This window comes from Anabas testudineus, chromosome 9 (assembly GCF_900324465.2).
Source record: "Anabas testudineus chromosome 9, fAnaTes1.2, whole genome shotgun sequence".
In the NCBI taxonomy this organism is placed as follows: domain Eukaryota; kingdom Metazoa; phylum Chordata; class Actinopteri; order Anabantiformes; family Anabantidae; genus Anabas; species Anabas testudineus.
Window position 1 is genome coordinate 6697165 of NC_046618.1, and position 22771 is coordinate 6719935.

At 41.5% G+C, this 22771-nt stretch overlaps 2 protein-coding genes across 5 annotated transcripts in view; both read left to right on the top strand.

Moving 5' to 3' along the window:
• Positions 1–2663: 2663 nt before the first annotated feature.
• Positions 2664–19765, top strand: LOC113151191 (neuronal calcium sensor 1). 4 transcript variants are annotated; one of them, XM_026344077.1, is made up of 10 exons: positions 2664–3007; positions 3696–3817; positions 4824–4966; positions 8928–8952; positions 12888–13026; positions 16595–16673; positions 17083–17171; positions 17248–17325; positions 17919–18026; positions 18522–19765. In XM_026344077.1, exons 3-9 carry the CDS (start codon positions 4903–4905, stop codon positions 18015–18017), a joined length of 573 nt encoding a protein of 190 aa, XP_026199862.1. In that variant the 5' UTR covers positions 2664–3007; positions 3696–3817; positions 4824–4902; the 3' UTR covers positions 18018–18026; positions 18522–19765. The 4 variants fall into 4 exon arrangements, with proteins under 4 accessions (XP_026199862.1, XP_026199861.1, XP_026199864.1 ...); XM_026344076.1 differs by lacking the exon at positions 2664–3007 and adding an exon at positions 3196–3294; XM_026344079.1 differs by lacking the exon at positions 2664–3007 and adding an exon at positions 3594–3614.
• A 1306-nt stretch (positions 19766–21071) lies between these two features.
• Positions 21072–22771, top strand: part of hmcn2 (hemicentin 2) — a 41906-nt gene continuing 40206 nt past the window's right edge. The window contains exon 1 of the mRNA XM_026343291.1: positions 21072–21492. Within this exon, the coding sequence (XP_026199076.1) occupies positions 21234–21492 (259 nt within the window). The 5' untranslated portion in view covers positions 21072–21233. The remainder of the gene's footprint in view (positions 21493–22771) is intronic.

A 22771-nucleotide genomic window follows, 5' to 3' on the forward strand; every position in this document is an offset into this window, starting at 1 on the left:
GAGAAAATGATTAAGGATGTTAATTTTAATAACTGGCTACGGGAACCTTGCTCGCTAAGCACAGGAGTGACAGAATGAGTAACACAATAACTAAATCTCTTAACTTGACTGCGCTTTTTGTTATTGTTCAACTTATCAGTTGTCAATGCAAGAAAAATAAAAGAAAGAAAGAAAAGAACAGGACTTCGGTTAAATCTAGCACACCTTTCATGTCTGACTCACCGAAGCTGAATTTCTATTCAAAGTTAGGTATGGCTATTTTTAAAACTGCCAGGCTGATGGATCAGATGTTGAATCAAAGTTAGAACCATACATAAAAATATCACCACTAAAGGCCTTATAACATCCGTTTTTCAAATATGTGTTTCTCCCAATCATAAAGCACTTTGTGTATGAGCAAGTCTGTGTTTAAGTTATAATATAAGAATAAACACAATACACAGTAATCGAGTGGCCAGGGAATGTATTCATTAACTCAAGTTTATTTCCTCATGCTTGTGGAGCTTGTATTACCTTGTCGTGTTTGCTCTGCTAATTAAGACAAATATTGTGTTGATGGTATACTTTCAGCTCTTTTCTGTCAGTGATGGCATGTGGTGGGTGCTGAAACTTAGCGGCAATACAAAATATATGGATATTTTCCAGGCAGCGGTTTTCTTCCAGTAGTCCCCCAGCTGTTTTAGCATATGTCAACATATTATAGTGATGTGAAGGCACTGCAGGAGCATTTAGCTCCTGCACTGATGAAGATTTAATGATCACGGTGCTTCTGATAAATGCCCAAAATATCTGCAAGTAATTCAACACAATTGTTTTCAGGTTAAGTGCTTTTTTAAATGTGCATTTAAATGATAGGAAGGAAGAAGAGAAATGACTCTGTCATTGCTAGTCTGCAATATAAATTCCACACTTTATATTTTACAGTAAATAACTGACAGATGCTAACAAGAAGAATGGGAGGTAGTGACATATTTCAGTCTGCATGTCTCACTCAGTCTCTACAAACACTGTTTTACGATACATATATGGGATAGCCTAAATTATGTTCTGTTTTCCCCTATGACTTCTATTAGCATTACAGTTGTTAACAAAAATGAACATAAATTATCTCTGGAGGTAATTATAAAGAAAAAAAAAACACCAAACAAATTACATCAGAGAACAGCTTTCATTTATTCTCTTTCCTCTTTGGACTCCTCGCCATTCTTTTGTATAACACTCATTCGTTTGTTTGATGACACTGCTATAGTCAGGATTTATGGACTTAAGTGAATAAACTGAGATCATGTCTTTGACAACAACCCACATAGTTGAAGTTAAATCATGTTTGTAAAAAGATCAGGTCTACAGCATAAGCAGACGAGGAATCCATTCATTTAGCCCTGTTTGCTCTGTCCTCTTTTTCCTGTGCTCAGCCTTGTTCCCTCTACTTCTAAGAGACTGTAACTGCAATAATGGACTGCAGGGAAGGGCACTGAATACTAAGCTGGCCAAGTCAGACAGAGAGCCTACATTTAGATCCAACCTTACTGTGAATGGGCACCGAGCTCATTTGGGGCGGTGGAATGGCGGCGTAGCAGTTGTTAATGGACAGGTCCTGTAGCTCAACATCTGTTGGCATGCTACTGATGAGAACAGAATTTAAATAAGTTGCACACGGAAAGGTCTGACAGCAAAGTAAAGTTTAAACTTGTTACTACAAGTAACAAATGTAATAAATTGAGACATGTGGGAAGAAAATGAATGGTACTTGCATCCTTGATGTAGCCTCATAAGCAATGAATACATGTGAAGACTGCAAAACATTCATCTTTTCAAGCCCATTTCAATTCCTTTCCTTCTCCTTTAGCAAGCGTCTGAAATCATTTTCATCATTCCCATGTTGCACTTTTTCTCAGCTGGTCTTTTGCTCTCCAAATCAGTAATTATAGTAGGCTATGTTTGGACACACTTAACCAGAATTCTTTTGCCATGCTGCTTATTTGTCATTCCACTCTCATGCTTTTAGTCTTACAGTATATTAAGATACACTGCAGTGTTTACATACTGGCCACAAAAGCATTTTACTGGAAAGCTTTCAAATCACTCAAAATAAAGGGGGTCAGTTTACTTGCAATGATGAGCCAGCCCATAAATCCAGCTCTAAACTTTGTTTTGTGACTTTATATATTATGTTATTTCATACAAGAGACCAAGACACCTAATGATGTCATCACGTTGACCCAGCCCAGATGACGTCACCGGGTGTGTCTTCATTTGGGCTGGAGACTTTGAAGTAAAAGTCTGCAACAGCACACAAAGTGCAGCTAAACTAACACTGAGTCGCATTGTGGGAATTGTAGTGTGTTAGGAGCATGGCCCCAGTGCGTTTCCCACTCCGCTGCCAGTTCAAACATGGTTTGTGTTTCACAGTATTATAGAGTGTTTTCATTTATACCTAATAGTTCTGACAGCTAGTCTAAATACAAGCCGTGCCACGTGGCCTACTGTAGTAATGATGGCTACACCGTTTCCATCATCCATGTATTACGCACACTAGCGCAGCGATTAGTCACTAAAAATATAATGCATCTCCAGTTAAAAAACAAACGGAGGAGATTTATAAACGACCTGGAGCTCCCGGACCCCACTCCAGTCATTCTCGCTCAGTCGTGGTGCTGACTTGCACGCTTCCTAAAAGTGCGATCTCTGTCTTTGGCGAGGTTTAGTCCCTCAAACAGGGAGCTGCGTACGACACACGTGAAGGCGCTGATAAGCACACAAAGAGTCAGTGTGGGGACCGGCGGCTCAGCGACGTCAGTGTCTCTCTGGCGCTGAGCTGAGCTGGTCGGGGCCACAAGTAACGTCACTCCCTGACGGCGGCATCAGAGCAGCACGGACGGCACCGACGGCACCGACGGCCATCAGCTCCGGAGCTCGGCGGAGGGAGACGACGCCGGGCTACAGCTCTCTGGTCCTGGTCTGGGACTCACTCGCTGGACGGCGACTTTCTGTTTCTGTAGCGCAGGTAACCTCGAAGTCAGTTTATGTGGAAAAGCCACTTCCTCCTTTTGTTCTTTCTTCTTTTTTATTTTATTTAATTTTTTAATAAAATGACGTGTGTGTGTGTTTATAGTCCGCTAGCTACAACAAACAGCGTGGGTACCAAACGGCACGAGCACAATGACTAGCACAGCTCGCGCGCGGTAGCCATAAACTGTGTGTTGCTATGGTAGTGCCAGGCAACATCCCACCTGCTGCTGTCGCGACTCAACGCTTTTCACTGTCTCGTCCAGCTAAACATGAATATACTGGGTAAACTGAGCTTTCTTATAATATATTCTCTTTAACGTCGTGTTAATTCGTGTGTTCATTCGGCCATCCGTGTGTTATGAATGCGTATGTGTGTATTAGTTGTTTTGTCTAAGCCAAATACGACTTTAACCGAGTTAACCTACAGTTCGTGTGCTCGTCTTTTAAACTGTGCTCAAAAAATGCTAACATACTTTTAATAGTAGTCTCTGCACTTGTGTTGCCCCACGTTTTGCTTTGCCTGTCGGCTACATACAGCAGCTTTTGGCACAGAGTAGAAAGGTCGTTGTCTGTTGTCAACTGCTCCTGGTCTGTGGCTCTAGGTGAAAACACAATTTCCACTAAAACGCTGCAAATTCATGTGATTGCCTGTGTAACCGCTGCCTGTCTCTTTATTCTCATAGAGTCTAAGTAATACCCAGGACCCATAAGGCTTGAGCGAACACAAGATGATGATTACCAGCGTGGCATCCCTCAGAAGGACATCACTCATCGTGGACACGGAGAACAGATGCTTGCAGTGAAGGTGCCCAGCGTAGTAGTTTTCTAGTGTGTTGCTGAGACAGCTGCTGTGGTTAGGCATCACTGCATGCCAACGTCAGGCCTGTGATACAAAGAAATTCCATTATCCCTCATCTCCTGTCTGCTGTGACAGAGAGGAGGAAATCACCATACCATGCTGTCATGAGGCCAGGAAGGAGGGAGAATTATGAGTCAGAATGGAGGAGAAAAGAAAACTGTCACTCCTCAAATCCGCCTGTAAGCTTGGTAGACAGCTCACGCGCTTATTTTAAGAGCAAGACCAGATCTCTTTTTCAATGTTCAGTTGGTGTCTAGAACAGGCTTCATCTTTCCTCCCCACAGAATATTTCTGAAGCATTTTACTTTTTCTTAAACTGTTATGTCTGTATATGCCCCGGGGATTAGTGTTAATGCTTTGAGCGAGTGCAAAGTGCAGTGGGGTGCATCCCAAATGAGCTCTGTTCATTGTATTTTAGTGTACACACCTCCTTATCTCAGCTGTCAAGAGGGGGGGGGGGGATTTTTTCTACAGTAACTTACCCATAGCAAAGGAGATACTGCTGGGAAAGGAAGGGTGGGAGGAGTGAGAAGAACAGAGAATGACTGTGAGGGAGTGAGCGTGATTAACCCAGCCACTCGGTGACTCCAAGTGTATCCAAGGACGAAGGTAGCAACGCATCCAAACGCCACTCTTCGCCCACGGAGCGCTGCAAAGACATGAGGCGGACACACAGGCACTCAGCAGTGCTCATATAGACTCAACAACCAGCCGGCCCCTCTTCACAGGGCCGCTGGGGTTTGATTCGTCTGTCTGGAGTGCCAGAGCTGATGACTGAGCAGATCATGACCCCAGCTAGAGTGAGCCGCACTGAACGATAGACTCATTTGGCTTGAATGCGAGTTGCCTTTTTTTTTTTTTTTTTGTCTCCACACCAACACACAACAAAAGCGCGTTTCTCTTATTTCACGGGTGTCTAAACTGGCCCATGTTTGTTTTATGTTTTTGGCAGAGGAGCAGACTTGAGAGGAGGTAGTAACAGGTGCTGCTTGCCAAGGTGGATTTGGAGGTGTGGAGGAGAATTGAAGATCATGGGTAAATCAAACAGCAAGCTGAAGCCAGAAGTGGTGGAGGAGTTGACAAGGAAAACCTACTGTGAGTACCTTCAGGTCTTTATGACTTTAGAAAGGAAATCCTGCACCTTTTTCAGCTAGCTTGTGTTTGAATTTACAGTAGGAGCATGGCCAAAGGTAAAATGAGTATGTGAGAGAAATACCTTATGTTAATATCATTGCTGCAGTTTTCAAATTGCATTTCCTGCCCACTGTGTTCCATACAGTTCTGCGTACTGGGATGCATTGAGATTCTACATCCGTTTTTCATTATCAGCAGAACAGAACAACAACTAAATGTCAGCTTGGGATAAGCTCCCTGTTTGATTTAAATTTAAATGCAAATTGTGATCGGTAAAGGTCTGACAAAAAGTTGTAATCAGCATCTTTAAATCACGCTGAAGGGATTTATGAATATGGAGATACTGAGTTTGTACCAGCTATCCAACGGTGGGCTTTTGAGATGAAGATGTAGTTTTATATGCTGTTCATGGACCCTCTGTACATTCTTTTTTAAACACAGATATGCAGATAGATTGATAAAGAATATTAAGAGAATCTACTTTAACTCATTACATTTGTCTCAGAGAAATGGTGGGATTGCACTAAGAAATGACCCAAAGCTAAGCAAAGTCTATACACAATAGTTCAAATGCATTTTTTCTTGTTGTTCCTATCAACCTGTCGTCAGAACATTCGAATTAACAACATTCTCTTCTCTCAATTTGCACGCACTAATATATTTATTGATGCTGTCCTGCTCAACAAAAATATATGTTTTTACCCTCCCATACTTTGAACAGAGATCACATTTGTAATTACGACAACAATTCCTGTTTGGGCGACACACATTAATCATTTGTGTTATTTCTGGAGCACAGCGTTATTATTATTATTTCAGCAGTACAGTGTGCAGGTGTGGGTGGGAGTTGACATCCATTGGCTGCTTAATGACAGTGTTATTTGTGTGGTGGGTCTCTCCACAGCAGAACTAAGGAAAGGCTGTTGTGGCAGGAAATTGCTGTGGAGGAAGATTGGGCTTCTTGCTGGGTTGGGCTGCTTGCTGCTGCCCTTTACTCGCTCACCCCCAACCCTCTCATTCTTTTTCTTTCTATCTTTTTCTCTCTTACTCTCTCACCCTGTCTCTCTCTCTTTATCCCCTAATTGCCCTCTTTGAGCAGGGAATGGAATAGTATAATTAGGAGCTTATCTGGTTAGCATCGCTGAGAGGGGCACCAAGCTTTCTCTTCCAGCATGATCATTCTCCCTTGTGCTGTTGTTGCTTTACTTGAGACTCTATCATTTATGCTTTCCTTCATCCTGTTGCCTCTTTCTCATGATCTCCTGTGAAAAGCTTTGTCTGCCATTTTAGTCAATGCGTTCCTTTGATTCCGGACAGACTGGGGACCTTTGGTGTTTTTTTTTTGTTTTGTTTTGTTTTTTTTTCCTGCAAATAATTTCCTCTGTACTGACATGCAGTCAATGACTGACAAATATAAAATTATTTTAGTTCAAAGCATCTCTTGATTTCTGTGTTCTGCTTTGTTGTAGGTTTGAAAATGCAGGCATTCTCATAAGGATATTATCATGACCTAATATTTTTCTGTATAACACTTTGCTGGCCAAAAACCACACTAAGCTGTACAAAGAGTCTGGCTAGCCTGCGTTTTTCCTGTTCCTAGTGAAAATTTTGGAAAGAAGTTGCAGCCTCACCTTTCCTTGAAGAGTGCTTAATTCAACCCAGGCATGGCATCGCATGGAAAGTCCAGCAGTCATCTTCAAATGTCTGCAGAATTTAGGCAAGGCCCATGTAATAGCATGATGATTTTGTAAGTTGTCAGAGCCATGAAGAGGCTCACTTTGACAGAGTGCAAGCTAGATGTGTTCTAGCAGACCCTGCAGGGCCAACCGGTTCAGTGGGCCCTGCACTTTCCTGCAATTGGCTGATTGCATTATTGCCCATTGCCTACGACTGAGTTATGTAATAAATTTTTATTAAATCGTAGCCATGGCAAATTGCTTCAATTTTTGACTACATTGACTTTTGAGGCCAATTTAATGGTAGCTTTGCTTGGCTGACAGTCGTGAGATTGACCCTGACATTTATTGCCCAGGAAACGGTCACATGATGGGGTTCTTGGTGAAAAGCTGAGCAGAACAAATTGATGCTGAAATATATGCAGGTGAAGGCTACCTGACCTGGCCTCCTTATCCATAGCCTCTATATTATTCTGCTCCAGCACTGCAGAAGTCACATTAGGGAATGCATTGTATATTCTTCATGTGTCTCTCAAGTGTTTATAAAAACTTCTTTTTCCCCTGTCTTAGTTATATTTTCATCACGAGAGCAGTCTCCTGCAGTGTGATCCAAATTAATTCACTCAGAAATGTCTTAGTTAATGTCAAGGCATGAACTTCATTGGTTTGCTTTATTTCCCTGTTTGCATAACTTTTTAGTAGCCATGCCTATAACTTTAAGGTTAAGCATTACATTAGAAATAAACATCAATTAACTTACTAGTTGTCATTGTACAGAGCCTGCCAGTTATTTAACCCTAACTGATGCAGTGAGTAGCTTCTCATTTCTTAAACAATTATGTCTGAAGACACATCCCGTGGTCGTGGAAAATATGTTAATCTGTTTCAGAAGGGTCAAATGTTTGGCATGAATCAAGCAAAGAAAACAAAACAAAACAAACTAAGAAGATTGTTGAAACTACTAAAACTGGGTTAAGAACTGTCCAATTGAAGAAGGTCATGTGGTCTGATGAGGCCAGATTTACCCTGTTTCAGAGTGATGGGAGCATCAGGGTAAGAAAAGAGGCAGGTGAAGTGATGCATCCATCACGCCTAGTGTCTGCTGTACAAGCCTGTGGGGGCAGTGCTATGATCTGGAGTTGCTGCAGTTGGTCAGGTCTAGGTTCAGCTACGTTATGTGTCCAAAGAATGAGGTCAGCTAACTACCTGAATATACTGAATGACCAGGTTATTCTATCAATGGATTTTTTTCTTCCCTGGTGGCACAGACATATACGAAGATGACAATGCCAGGATTCATTGGGCTCAAATTGTGAAAAAGTGGTTCAGGGAGCATGACACATCATTTTCACACATGGATTGGCTACTACAGAGTCCAGACCGTAACTCCATTGAGAATCTTGGGGGTTTACAGAAGAAGGAATTGCGCAGTGGTCTGACTCTCCCATCATCAATACACGATCTTGACAAAAAATTAATGCAACTCTGGACGGGAATAAATGTTGTGACATTGCAGAAGCTTATCAAAACAATGCCACGGTAAATACGTATTGTAATCAAAGCTAAAGGTGGTCGTTATGTGTATTTGACGTGCAGTGTATTTTTACACCTCTTGCTTTGCCATAAGCCCAACACAAGCTGTCTATACTCAGACCCACATTAACATGAATTCAAAATGTATTTCTCAACAGACCAGGTTAAAGTACTACTACTTATTTTCAGACCTTGTTGTTTAGTAACCTCAGGGACTTAGAGGCTGAAAATTGCTTTTGTTATTTGAGAGAAAGTAAAGAGGCAAGAGGAAACCATAGGGGATTGGTTGATGAGATATTGGCAGATAATGGTGCTTGTGTGGGCATGATAACACATCCTAAACTGCTCTCGTTCTTAAATCTGTGGTTGGCTGTCATGACCACAGCTCTGTTTGTCTTTTTGTGTATCCCTGGGGTTTACTCCCACTGGTCATCTATTACACTGGGCAGGAGAAATTATTATTCATCTCCTCTGACTGCATGACAGAATCTCTTAATTCTACACTGAGTTAAAGATGGCTGTTTCCCAAAAACTACATGTTGACACTGTTGAATATTTTGATCAATTTAGAAACTATTTGAGAAAGGAGTGGGCCAGTATGATTAACGACGGTACTTCTTGGCTCATGTGGTATCGAACAGCCAGCTACTTTTTTTCTAGGACAACCAAAGTTTTCCTCTAAGCTAACGTCACTTTTTTTATTTTTCTTACAGTTACAGAGAAAGAGGTGCAGCAGTGGTAAGTGTATGCATTCATTTCTTTGAGAAATCTTGCATTCCTGATAGGTGACTAGTCATATGTACATATTTTTGCAATGGTGTCTGTACTGGCTGGTTCTTACAGGACTCAGTGAGTAGATCTTGCCCAGGATTCTTGAGCTTTTTCAGTCTATTGACAGTTTATTTACATTTTGTTTCATAATTGATTTTAAGCCATCTGTGTCACACTACCATGAAGACAGATGAGTTCTGAAAATAGAATTACTTTGAAGCTTTTCCGAGGCTTACTGATAACACTGACACAGACATTTCCTTGATGTATTCCTCAACAACCTTTTTTCACAATTTGCAAAAGGGATGTCTGATAACAGAAGAATGGTGGGGGAGCAAGGGTTTACTAGCCTCCACAAGGTTGCTGATTAGTAATTCTTCCTGTCAAATTCTGTACCTATTAGTCAGTGTGACCCACACAAGCATCATCTTTTGTATATTCCCAGGCTCTATCCACAGTGTTGCAACGTTTCATAAAATTGAAACACATTGATGAAACGCAGACACCTTAGAGGAACCATTACTATTTTTCTGACAATCTGACAGCTGCTGGCACACGGATAAGAGAAAAAGTATCTTCATTAAAGTGATGATTCAAGCATGAATGCAGTCATCGTTTTTGTTTGCTGCATTTTGCTGTTGGGCCATTTTTTTCCTTTGGTAATGAATAACAAAGAATAGTGTGTATCATAGGGAGCACTGTAGTGATCACTCCTCTGTGTTCACACTTCAGTTCTCCTGATTTGGTTTTGCATTTCACGACCTAATTCTGCATGCATCAAAAGAGTTCTGCCTTGAGAGCATGTCCCTTGTTAGGAGGTTTAGGGGGGGAAAGGAGCCAGGCCACACAGTAGCAGCATTAGCAGCGGCAGCAACATTAGATGTCACTGGGCACTGGGAGGTCCAGAGTCTCTGAGCTGGCCTGTCTCTGAAGCTGCCTGAGTGCACTGGGGCAGAATACTCCCATCCCTCTTAAACCTCCACCCTCCCGGCTGTGCAGTCAGCTAGCTCACCATCACTCTCACTATCTTTCACAGGAAAGTTTGCATGAGTCCTCACTTGAAGATCAGCAGCAATCAACACAACTGAGTGTGAGGGATGAGAGGGAATTTTACCAGGGGAAATGCCAGATGGCATGTAATTAGAGCACAGGCACAGACACAGAAGAATTAGCAGGGTTAGATAAATGCCTGTGTTGTGCATTAAATTTGTTCCTCTTTCTAATTCTCCTCTAAGGGAACATCATTAGTATGCTTGAGGCTCACCTGAAATCAATAACAAAATGCCATAGTGCAGTGATGTTCCTGCCAGCTAGGCAGGAGCAAGAGAAACATGGACTACTCTTCAGCAAGCCACCGTGGTAGATGCCAAGAAGTAGGGGCAAGTGCCAGTAATAAATACTTCATTTTCATGCTGGCTCCCCTTTGTGGTCTGATGCACAATGTCACGTCTGCTGTGTCCTTGCAAGTACAGCATGTAGTAACATCATTACACTTTTTCAAGTACACTGTGATAGTGTACTCTATGTGTGTTAGCACCAGTGTCACCAAGTCAAATGTCTTGTCGTGATGTGTTCTTGGCAAATGAAGGTGATTCTGATTATGACTCTGATGACACTAGGCAAACATGTTTACATGGGTACAGTACGTACTTAGTACTTTCATAACCCAAGTAAATATTGAAGATTTTTAACTAAATTCTAATCGGTTTTAGGTTTTAGAGATTGATCTATGAGCTGCTCAATAAATTTCACATGTTAAGTATGAAAGTGGTGGATTATGCCGTGATGGTGAGACATAATTGTTTAAAATATAGACCCATTTCAGCCTCACATTTCAGCCTAATGTGACAGGATCACATTATTGGTGTCTCTTGATTGTTAGTGTAAATCATGGATAAATTTTTTGTTAACTCCATTTAACTCCATTAGCAAATATTCACTCTAATGTCCCCATACCTGTGAAAAACAGAGAGGGAGAAAGAAAGAAACACTTTTTGGAACCTTCTGGAATTTTATTTTCATTTTCTGACCTCCAATAAGCTAATTGAAGTCAGGTGTTAGCATAACTTTAAAAAAATTAGTTTGGAGATCTGAACTAGAGCTACTTTGACTGACAAAAATAAACAAAACACATTGCTGCATGCCTGAAGTTTGCCAAAGAGCACACTGGCACTTCACAGCAGTATTGGCAAAAGGTTTTGTGGGCTGATGAAACTATATTGAATTATTTGGAAATAACACACAGCACTACATTTGGCGTAAAAAGGTCACTGAACATCATCATGAAACATCATCCCAATCGTAAAGTATGGTGGTGGAAACATCATGATTTGGGCCTGCTGTGCTGCATCAGGGTCTGGCCAGCTTGCAGTGATTGAGGGGACGATAAATTCCCTAGTGTGTCAAAAAAAGCATAATGTGAGAATGTCTGTACGTCAGCTGAAATTCTGTAGAAGCTGGGTCATGCTATAGGACAATAAATGAAAACATTGAGTCCACAACAGAATGGCTTCAGAAAAACAAAAGTAATTAATTCAAAGGGTTCACATACTTTTTCCACTATCACTATGAGGTTTTTATGGTTTTTCTCAATGAGGATATATAAGATCAACCTTTTTTTGTTGTTATTTCAGGCACATTATGTTTGGCACATGCATTTTTCAATACTCTTGATGAAGATCAGATCACATTTTATGACAAATTAGTGCAGAAAGATTCCAAAGGGTTCACATACTTGCCACGGTATGTCAATATTGACGTACCAATTTACCCATTTATGTAGTTTGTAGTAAACTAAAATTGGCTGATATTTGACCCACTTGGATTTATTAAATAGCAGCACAGTAGTCACAGATTTGACATTACATTACACAATCACACATTCAAAATGACAAAACATTCAGGTTCTATTTTGCACTATAGTGAGCCAGACTTCATTTTTCTGCATGTCTTCAGATAATTCAAATGTGACAATTACTTGGTTCTATCTTCTTGCTGAACCTTTTTCCCCCAGCTGTCCCTCAAAGCATCTCTCCATCTCTTTGACTTTTTGGAGCTGGCTTCATTATCTCCAAGGCAGATTAAAAGTAAAGAGTTTAAGAGGAGTGAAGAGCCAGAGTGTGAGTGGAAAAGATCTGTCCCGGCCTTCATTCTTCATCAGAATTCTCTCTCTCTCTCTCTCTCTCTCTCTGGCCTTAATTACAGCCCTGCCTTATTTTGAACAGCCTTAACTGAATCAGAGACGAACATGCAGTGCTCCCTTGTGTGAACTTGCGTCATTTTTGCTGTTGATCAAGAGCAAAAGCTTTTTGCGATGCTTTTTATAACTAGAGTGTTATTATTTCCTCCTTCTCCTACTTTTCATCTAACATTTATTTTTGCAAAGGCTAACACTCCCTTCCTTGCTCCCTGACCTAGTCTAGTTAGACTCTGAGCCTGTTGTGTTCCTTTATGAAAACATACAAGGAAGCTGCCTACCTTGAGTGACTGTGCTTGAAATTGCTTATGAAATGCTTCTATATTTAGGCTAATAGAGATGTTAAGTCACTCTGTAGATATGTCATTTCCAGGGGGAGAGGAAGCTCTCAAACTTATCTATCAGCTATGCATATTATCAAAAAAGGACTGGGGAGTAATTTGATTAGAGTTAACCACTCTAGGCCCGCTATTGGATTAGGATGGTCGTCTTATCTGAAAATGAGACAAGTAGCTTTGCACTTTACCTTTTTGATCTATCACACCCTTTCAAACTGAATTAGTAATGTCTGCTGCTGAACTGAGGAGGTGGCTTCAGTTTAATAACATTGTTGTCATTGCTACAGTGTTGTCATGATTATGTATTGTAATGACATTCATAAATATTTAACTCTTTCAAGAATCTCTATCTGTGCTATATCTTACAGGTACAAAGGCTTCATTAAAGATTGTCCCAGTGGGCAGCTTGATGCAGTGGGCTTTCAGAAGATATATAAGCAGTTCTTTCCTTTTGGCGATCCCACAAAGTTTGCGTCTTTTGTCTTCAACGTGTTTGATGAAAATAAGGTTTGCATTCCAATACAAATATTACAAGCCAGGAAAATATTTAACTTGTGATATTTCAGAATGCCAGAGAAGTAGTTTGAGACTGGCTGGTTTGAGAGTTGCTGCTAGATAAGGGGAGTTATGTTAAAAGCTACAGTGTCTGAGGCTAGAGCTAATCTAAAGGTCTTTATTCAGGTCAGGTCAGTTTGTGAGAACAGCAGCCTCCTTCTTTCTGGACAGCCAGAAGCTGCACAGAATAAAGGACAAATGGTATAAAACTCTATTCATTTGCTGCTTTTATTTTACCAAAGTCATTTTTACTTTTTTCAGAAGTTTCTTTATCCTCACCCATTATGAATGAAGGCTGTTTGCTTTGGACACTGTATTCATGTACAATTCTAGGTCAAAGGGCAATCCCATTATACAGTATTACATCTAGTTGGAAACCCCATTTTAAATGCATTCAGTTATTCAGCATACTTTCAATGTGTAATGATTGCCCTTTCTTTTCTGTTTGTTTTTGATAGATTTAAGATCAGTATAGACAAACTGCTATTCTGCTTTTTCTTATGTGCCCATTGTGGAGCACCTACTGTATATACAGTGAGGGAAAAAATTATTTGAACCCCAGCTGATTTTGTAAGTTTGCCCACTAACAAAGAAATGATCAGTCTATAATTACAATGGTAGGTGTATTTGAACAGTGAGACACAACAATGACAAAAAAAATCCAGAAAAATGCGTTTCAAAAAGAGTTATAAATTAATTTGCATTTCCACGAAGGAAAGAAGTATTTGATCCCTTCGAAAAACGTGCTTTAGTACTTGGTGGCAAAACCTTTGTTGGCAATCACAGAGGTCAGCCGTTTCTTGTAGTTGGCCACAAGGTTTGCACACATCTCAGGGGGGATTTTGGCCCACTCCTCTTTGCAGATCCTCTCCAATGTTTGGCAACTCGAACCTTCAGCTCCCTCCACAGATTTTCTATGGGATTAAGGTCTGGAGACTGACTAGGCCACTCCATGACCTTAATATGCTTCTTCTTGAGCCAGTGATTTGTTGCCTTAGCCGTGTGTTTTGGATCATTGTCATGCTGGAGTACCCAACCACGACCCTTTTCAATGCCCTGACTGAGGGAAGGAGGTTCTCACCCAACATTTGACGGTACATGGCCCCATCCATCCTCCCTTTGATGCGGTGCAATTGTCCTGTCCCCTTGGCAGAAAAACACCCCCAAAGCATAATGTTTCCACCTCCATATTTGACAGTGGGGATGGTGTTTTTGGAGTCATAGGCAGCCTTCCTCCTCCTCCAAACACAGCGAGTTGAGTTGATGCCAAAGAGCTCGATTTTGGTCTTATCTGACCACAACACTTTCACCCAGTCTTCCTCTGAATCAGTCAGATGTTCAGTGGCAAACTTCAAACGGGCCTGTAGATGGGCTTTCTTGAGCAGGGGGACCTTGCGGGCACAGCAGGATTTCAGTCCTTCACGGCGTAGTGTGTTACCAACTGTTTTTTTGGTGACTATGGTCCCAGCTGCCTTGAGATCATTGACAAGTTCCTCCCGAGTGGTTCTTGGCTGATTCCTCACCGTTCTCATTATCATTGAAACTCCACGAGGTGAGATCTTGCATGGAGCTCCAGACCAAGGGAGATTGGCAGTTAATTTATGTTTCTTCCATTTGCGAATAATTGCACCAACTGTTGTCACCTTCTCACCCAGCTGCTTGGCGATGGTCTTGTAGCCCATTCCAGCCTTGTGTAGGTCCACAATCTTGTCCCTGACATCCTTGGAAAGCTCTTTGGTCTTGGCCATGGTGAAGAGTTTGGAATCTGGATTGATTGATTGCTTCTGTGGACGGGTCTCTTTTATACAGGTAACGAGCTGAGAGGGCTGCCAATGTCAGCTCGTTACCTGTATAAGATCCACCTGGGAGCTAGAGATCTTGCTGACGGATAGGGGATCAAATACTTATTTCCTTCATGGAAATGCAAATTAATTTATAACTCTTTTTGAAACGCATTTTTCTGGATTTTTTTTGTCATTGTTGTGTCTCATTGTTCAAATAAACCTACCATTGAAATTATAGCCTGATCATTTCTTTGTTAGTGGGCAAACTTACAAAATCAGCTGGGGTTCAAATAATTTTTTCCCTCACTGTATACTGTACACTGTAGACCCTTTTACGTGTCATACTCGTAAACATTGTAAATATTATCATATTATAACAGCACAGGTCAATATGTCTCCAAAATGGGTAGTCTATAAATAACTAAAGCATCAATAATAACATAATTTTCACAAAGTTTTTGTGAGAGACACCAGTTGATTTGGGTATGTGGATCCTCTTTTTTGTTTCATTATTTTAGAAAGCTCTATAGAAACAATCATATTGTTATGTCTGTATATCCTCTAAGGATTTGAGCATAGGATGATAAAGCAATTTTTAACAAGGCCAAACTGTAATAAGCTACATGTGTCTGAAGTAATTCAAGCCATTACAGCTGCACAAGATTATTCAAAGCATGCTCAGGAAGACAAGCTGTAGATGAAGAACTCCTGAGATGCTGGTTAGCCCCTTGGGGTTTCTTTATTCCACTTAAGGAGCTTTGTGTCAAGAAGATCAGACAAACCCTCTGTCTGATGTTTATCTGTGACCTTCATTAGTGTTAAGCACCCCATAGTTAGAGAATGCATTGATCTTAACAGTTTTTATGACGTATGTAATCAGCAATGCATGACTTCAGCATTATCCTGCTGGTCAGATGTCTGGTAGCGATCGAGTTAGCTGACCCCAAGGCCTATGAGTAAGAATATGAGTTGACCAAAGCAAAAGAAAGATAATTTATATGTTTTACCGGTTTCCCATAAGCTGTTGATGGCATTTATTTTATGCAGCACTGTGGTTTGAGTTGAGTATGTCTCATGCATAGCTTGAGGGTAGAGGTCATAACTTGATGAATTGGTCTGAATTAGCAACATTTGAGCCACTTTGAGCTGTCATTTTATATTTGATTATTATCCATGTCCCACACGTTTTAGACCACGGAAGGCAGAACAACGCTGAAGGCCACAATTTTACAAGGGTAATTGGAAATTTCAAGCTTCTGTGCAAGGATTCAGTGCATGGGATGCTACGCAAAGCTTAGAGGAAACCAGTGTCAGAGCAGAATCTTTTCTATCTTGTCAGACAGATTGATCTGTCAAGCCCATTCATTATGTAAAATCACTGGAAAAATTGTGAAACATCTTCGTCCCAAATATACAGCGGTTGTATATTTGTGTGCTGTAACTTTTAGACTATAAGGCAGTAGCATCCATCTTCCTAATGACCAGAGGTGACATATTTCTGCCTCAGGAGAGAGCCAGGTGCAGGGCAAAAAATAGCAGCTGACTTGGAGCAAACGTCTGGCCCGGTTTTTGAGCAGAATACAGCAAGGACATCATGAAAGAACAGCAAGGAGTTCATGAAAGTACAGCAAGTGTGAAGTAAGATGCTAAGGTGCTCTTGTCTCTGGGGCATTTCCTCTCTCGCTCTCTCTCTCTGTCTCTCTCTGTCTCTCTCCATTTTGTCATTGTCATTGTAGGATGGACGCATTGAGTTCTCTGAGTTCATCCAGGCTTTGTCCGTGACTTCTCGGGGGACTCTGGATGAGAAGTTAAGATGTAAGAAGATGCACCCTCTTCCACTTATTTATGACATTTCAGTAGCAGTATACAGAGTTGACAGAGAGGACTTGGGAGGGATGGGGGGGGCGTTACTAGATCCAAACAGATGAAATGCCATGCTGTGTAATCCATGAACGTATACAGTTTACAAAAAGTCATTTGGCAGATGCTTTCATCCAGAGCGACTTACAAGGCAAAAGCAGAGTGAGCGTAAGGAGGTCTTGCCCTACTGGAGGTTGGCCACGCTGTTGTTAAATATAATCTTTTGTTGTACTTGTTGAGGTGAGGGAGTACCTTTCTGATCTGTGAGCTCAGCTACCAGAAATATTTTTTCCTCTTTGACACTGTAGAAAGAAATATATTTTTGTCTTTGTAGCTATTTATATATTTTAATATGTTTATACAGGGGCTTTTAAATTATATGACCTTGATAATGATGGCTACATCACCCGTGATGAGATGCTAAACATCGTAGATGCCATATATCAGATGGTGGTGAGTTTTATTCAGCTTTATACATTTAAACCTGAATTGTTTGAGTATTGTACTGACTAATGATTGGGTATCTTAGGGGAACACGGTGGAGCTGCCAGAGGAAGAAAACACACCAGAGAAGCGAGTGGACCGTATTTTCGCAATGATGGACAAGGTTAGTATTTTAATATCAAAACAACACACTGAATTGATTTAGTTTATACTAATGCAGTAGTTCACGTATCATCTGATGTTGCTTTATACAGTATAACAGTGATACGTACGCATGAAGTAATGATTGTTAGTTTAGTTCATGAAGCGAACTGAATCTGCCTTTGTTGCCACTCTCGGGGCCTTGACATGGACACTGTTAAATTTAGAGCTGCGAGCTGCAGCCATCACAGCGTCACTAACACTGCCCGCAGTCTATAAACATCATGTATAGTCTCCTCCACCACTAGCCCCCTGTGCTAATGTTCACTCTCTCAGTCCCTCTTTTTTTTTTTAGTGAAAGATGAGACAGCCTATATGGGCGTGTGTGTCAGCCCACCACAGCCAAGATCAGCTCATTGGGCTGGCTGTACAGCACAGCAGCATTTAGTGATTTGTACTGGCAGAGAGTGGCTACCATCCAAGTGCTCTGAACTAAAGATCAGTCCAACAGCATGGAACAAGAGCACAGTAGCACGATTTAGCTTAAGAGCCTCTTTTGCCCCCTGCTGGTAATGTTGTGTTACAGCCTTCATTCAGTGTCATCTGTTCTTCCAGAATGCAGATGGAAAGCTGACTCTGCAGGAGTTTCAGGAGGGCTCAAAGGCAGACCCCTCTATTGTTCAGGCATTGTCACTGTATGATGGGCTTGTGTAGGAATCTAAGGTGAGTGGGGTATTAATGAGCTAGTATCTGCATACTTCTTGGGTGATTTTTAATCCCAGCTACAATCTATGATACAACTCCAAGATAATACTTTAATGTAATTCTTATTTCATTAGAGCAAAGAATAAAAAAGGGAAATTTACTCTGTGGGTTGAAGCCACATTGAAGAAGCCACTTTCTGCTCTCAGTTTGTTCTCATGAATTATTCAAATGGCCCACTTGTTTGCTGGCAATCAAATAGTCTTGCAGTGCAGAGTGAAGAGCGAGACGGCCCTCTCCTCTCACTGTCTAATGTAATGCAGCGACTGCTGCCAATTGTTGCTGACATCCTGCTCGGCGTTTTGTCAACTGTGAAGTGAGCTTGTGAAAACATATTTTAGTAATGCAGTATCTCTGTTAAGTGATTATCTTGCATGCTCTGAACACACCCAAGTATTATGACACCACCTACTGTCATCTATTCAAATGGTAATCACTCTAAAAACTCCTCCTCAGATGGAACTAACTCAGCATCCTCCTGCGTGTTACCGCCAATCCAGCACCATCACACCCGAACGGGAGGAAGCTGCATTTAACTTGCTCACCCAGAAGTGGACTGAAGACTTTTGTTGCACAGCCGTATGGCATCTGTATCAAGTAGCTATTCGTCTACATTTCCACTAAGGATTATGAACCAGTATATCCTCTGATGTGTCAGAGGATATACATTTCAGGAAAACTCTCATTAGCAGTATCTGTGCATCGACAGCTTTGTGGCACTACGTAAGCAGTGGACTATGTACAAGCATTTCTGCAAGCTCAGTGTTTTGTCCCTATGGATCAGTCCCTGGAATCAAGTTCCCTCTGAGATGTTAGTATGCATCTTACTCACATAGTCTAAAACAGGGGTTGTACATGAACTGCTCAGAGGAACTGTGCTGCTGCTTTGACACCACATGGAGAGACTCTAAACCCAGGAGAGTCTGAAAAAATGTGTTACTCTGTGATAACATAAACACTAACCACAAAGCAGTATAGTGTACATTGTATAATGTAAATATAATGGTAATTTATTTTCTGCTTTGCTGCATTTAAGGGAATTTCCTTATAAATAATGAAGTGTTGAGTTGTACTTCACGGTATTTTTTTTCTTTGTTATTGTGGGATTGTTTTTCCTCACATGTGAGGTTTTCTTTTCCTGAGAGAACAGGGTTTTTATTTAAAGAGGAGTACTGACCGAGGAGGCTTTTCTATGGATTATTTTACTATGTTTGCAGTCTATGCATCCTATTGTGGTTTCACTTCCCTCTTAGTAAGAGAGTCTTTTGTTGCACAGCAACATCCTAAACAACATGGCCAAGCAACACAGCGAATTCTCACAGCTTACGTCTGAATTGAGGCTCATTATTTCTTTTGATTGCATAGTACGCCACCCTCAGCACCCACAAAGCCCCGGTCATTGAGAGGCACAAACAGTCTTCAATTCTGGTTGTAAAGCTTTTTGCGAGCTTTGTGGTTGCAACTGTCCATTTTGTATTTGTCCTGTGTGAGACCAGAGCATGCAGTGATGCCTTTTTTCATTCTTAATGATTAATTTTAGACTATTAAGATGTTTTATGAGCTTCATTGATTTTTTTTAAGGCCTTATGCAATTGATAATTTACTTAATGATAATTGTTATTTACCTGTTGATTAACAGTATAAGAGCACAGAATAAAATGCATTTAAGTGGCTAAGTTTTCTATAATTGTATTTTTAGTCTGGAGGGAAATAGAAAAATGTGTTTAATTTTGTATATACACATATTTTGATAATTTACAGAGCTGCTTTGTGGAATGACTGTTGCTCAGATGTGTGTTTGTGAAGTATTAACTAACCAATGAGAATTGCTTCTCATGAAAATTATCCCAAAACAAATGATGTTGCATTGTACTTAAAAATTTCAATCATTTTTAATCTAGCGTTGCACTGAATGCTGCTCGACTAATACGGCACAATTTCACGTCAAGCTTTAGTGCCTGTTAATGCTTTGAAACACAATCTTCCATGCCAACCTGCTCTGTGGTGTAAGCCTGCACTGTATGATTGTATAATGAACAATGAACTGCATAAAACTGTGATGTCTTGGCACTGATGGGTGGATTAATTAGGCTCAGGAGCTTTTGCAGAGGCTGCTGGGTCTGTCTGTTCACTGGGCCTGCTCAGACCTGCTCTGTTTTCTTCTCATGGAGAACAGGACAGATGGGAGTGATAACAAGCGAAGGAGGTCACAGGGATCATTTGGGAACATGCACGATTCCCTTTGTAACATATTGGCGTTTTACACATCTGTAACTAAGTGACTAAGTAAGACAACTGGATTAGAAATTGAACAACAAGCTTCTCTCCAACCTGTTCTGGGCCCCCATCATTCTGCAAAGAACACACTAAATAATTCACTTTTTTAAAACACAGAACTGTTTCCTCTCTGATGTTTCAAGATGTTTCATTGTGACATATCAGTTGCTTTAGAGTAATGTTGAATGATCAACAGTAAATCCAGATCAGCAGTTGTATTAAAAAGTTCACTACGTGTCACGTCAAACGATTCCAGCCATTCACACGCCAAAGGGATGTTTGTCAGGGTGGGCTATGTATAAAATTAGATTGGTGTCAGCGGAATATAAACGATGGCTATTTATAAAAACGAGGCTGTTACTGAGACAATGTTCTCCCCACGTCCAACATACAGAGCCCACACTGTAAAGCTGGTAAAAAGCCGGTCTCTAGGGGCCCACTGTGAGTACGGAGAAAATCGAATTGAAACGGGAATGTGGGATAGGGTTAAAGCCTGGAAGTCACAGTGGGGTCGAGTTACACACACACACACACACACAAAAAAAAATCAGGTTGGGTCTCGGGAACCTTTTAATACCCATCTCCGCCCCCGTCTGAAGCGTCAGAGCACCAGCTCTCCAGGGGCTCTCCAACACGGAGCCAGTCCACACACACGCTGCTCCAAACTTTACGCGCAGTTGTAGTCCTGGAAGAGCACTCTTCACTGGATTTAGATGACTTTCAGCTGAGCCTTATTATTCCAAATATCTTCTTTCTTTCTTTCTTTTTTTTTTTTTACCGATTGGAACCAGCCCCAGACTTCTTTGCATCGCTTTGATCCAAACTTTCTTCTGTACTTCTAGTTTTTGGTGCTTTGCCTCCTTCCAGCAGACAGATGCAGCGCATCTAAAAATGAGCGGTGTTTTCCTGAAGTGCCTGCTCTTGGCGCTCTGTGTCAGCGCGCACAGGCTCCTGGCAGTCACCCGGCTCGAGGAAGATGATGGGTCCGCTGACAGCGCCTCGACTCTGGCCTTTGTGTTCGATGTTACCGGCTCCATGTACGACGATCTGAAGCAGGTGATAGAGGGCGCCTCGCGGATTCTTGAGAAGACCCTGAGCAGGAGGACCAGACCCATTAAAAACTTTGTCCTGGTGCCTTTCCATGACCCAGGTACTGTGTTACTAAATCACTGCAAGTCTTTGGTGCTATATTCTCACGGTTATGATGTATTGCAGCATTTTAGTGGCACTGGTCTTCTTTAAAAAGTAAAAACACATTAAAAACCCAAACAGAACTGTAGGTTAAAGGAAAATGATATTTACAGATCACACAACCAGAACTGCAGCACATGTTGATGTGAAGTCCACTTACTGTAAATGGAGCAGCACAGTGAACTCTGATAACACTGATACAAGACCTCAAGCCAGCATATGTCAGTTTATAGACCTGGGGGAGGGTCGCTGGGGCAGGTAAGGCTCTTCACCCCCTGCATCCGTCCTATATGGGAAAGCTGGAGAGAAAATTGAAAATAAGAGTGTTCTAATGGGGGGAGGGTGTTTGAACACTGATGAGAAGCATATGCTGTCTGCTTGTGTGTAATTACCCCAATCACCCCACACCCCCACCTCACCCACTCCACTCCACTCCACTCCACTCTTCCCTCTCCTCCATCCAAACCTCCGGGAAAACCCTCACAGCCCCCAGTGTAGCCAATCTGAGTGTGGTGGTGGCAGGGGGGTGGGTGGTGCTGTACTAACGCCACACATTTTGTCTGTGTTTAATGTTCCCTGCCCTCGGAGACCTTGTAAACTTCCAGGATCGCAAAGAAGCTTTGGTGGCTGACAAAGAGGCGTGACGGTGCTGTCAGTGTTTTACCAGCACGCATGTGGAGGAAACGACGACTTGAAAGCTGCCACTGCCGGGAAATGTGTTGAGAATGAGTTAGAAATGTCATCAGCTTGAAACATGTCTGCAAGTTCTGTATCATTAGTCTCACAAAGATACTTCATCACACTATTTGACAGTTGGAAAAACAAACACAGACAGAACTCTTGAGGCTCCACCCTACCTGATGAGGGTCTTTTATTTAATAACTATGATGGAAAACTTGTGTTTATGCCCTACTAGTGTTCTACAGAACACTACAGTTTATTGCACCATAGATTGACCCCAGAAGGCATCCAAGTCCCGACAGGCTCTTATCCATCAAGCTGGGGTCTGTTTCCAGTTGAGACCCCTGGAAGTCACCTAGTAGGAAATGCTAACCACGGCTACAGAAGATGTTTCTCTGTCGTCCGACTCTCCAGATTTCAGCAGTTTGACTGTGTAAAACAGTCTGAACACTGTAATTTTGTCAGTGTACTAATCACTTCTCTCCGGACTGCGTGTGTCTGATATTCATGTCTTGCACAAGAACTACAGAGCATTACTGTAGTCCTGAAAATGAGGC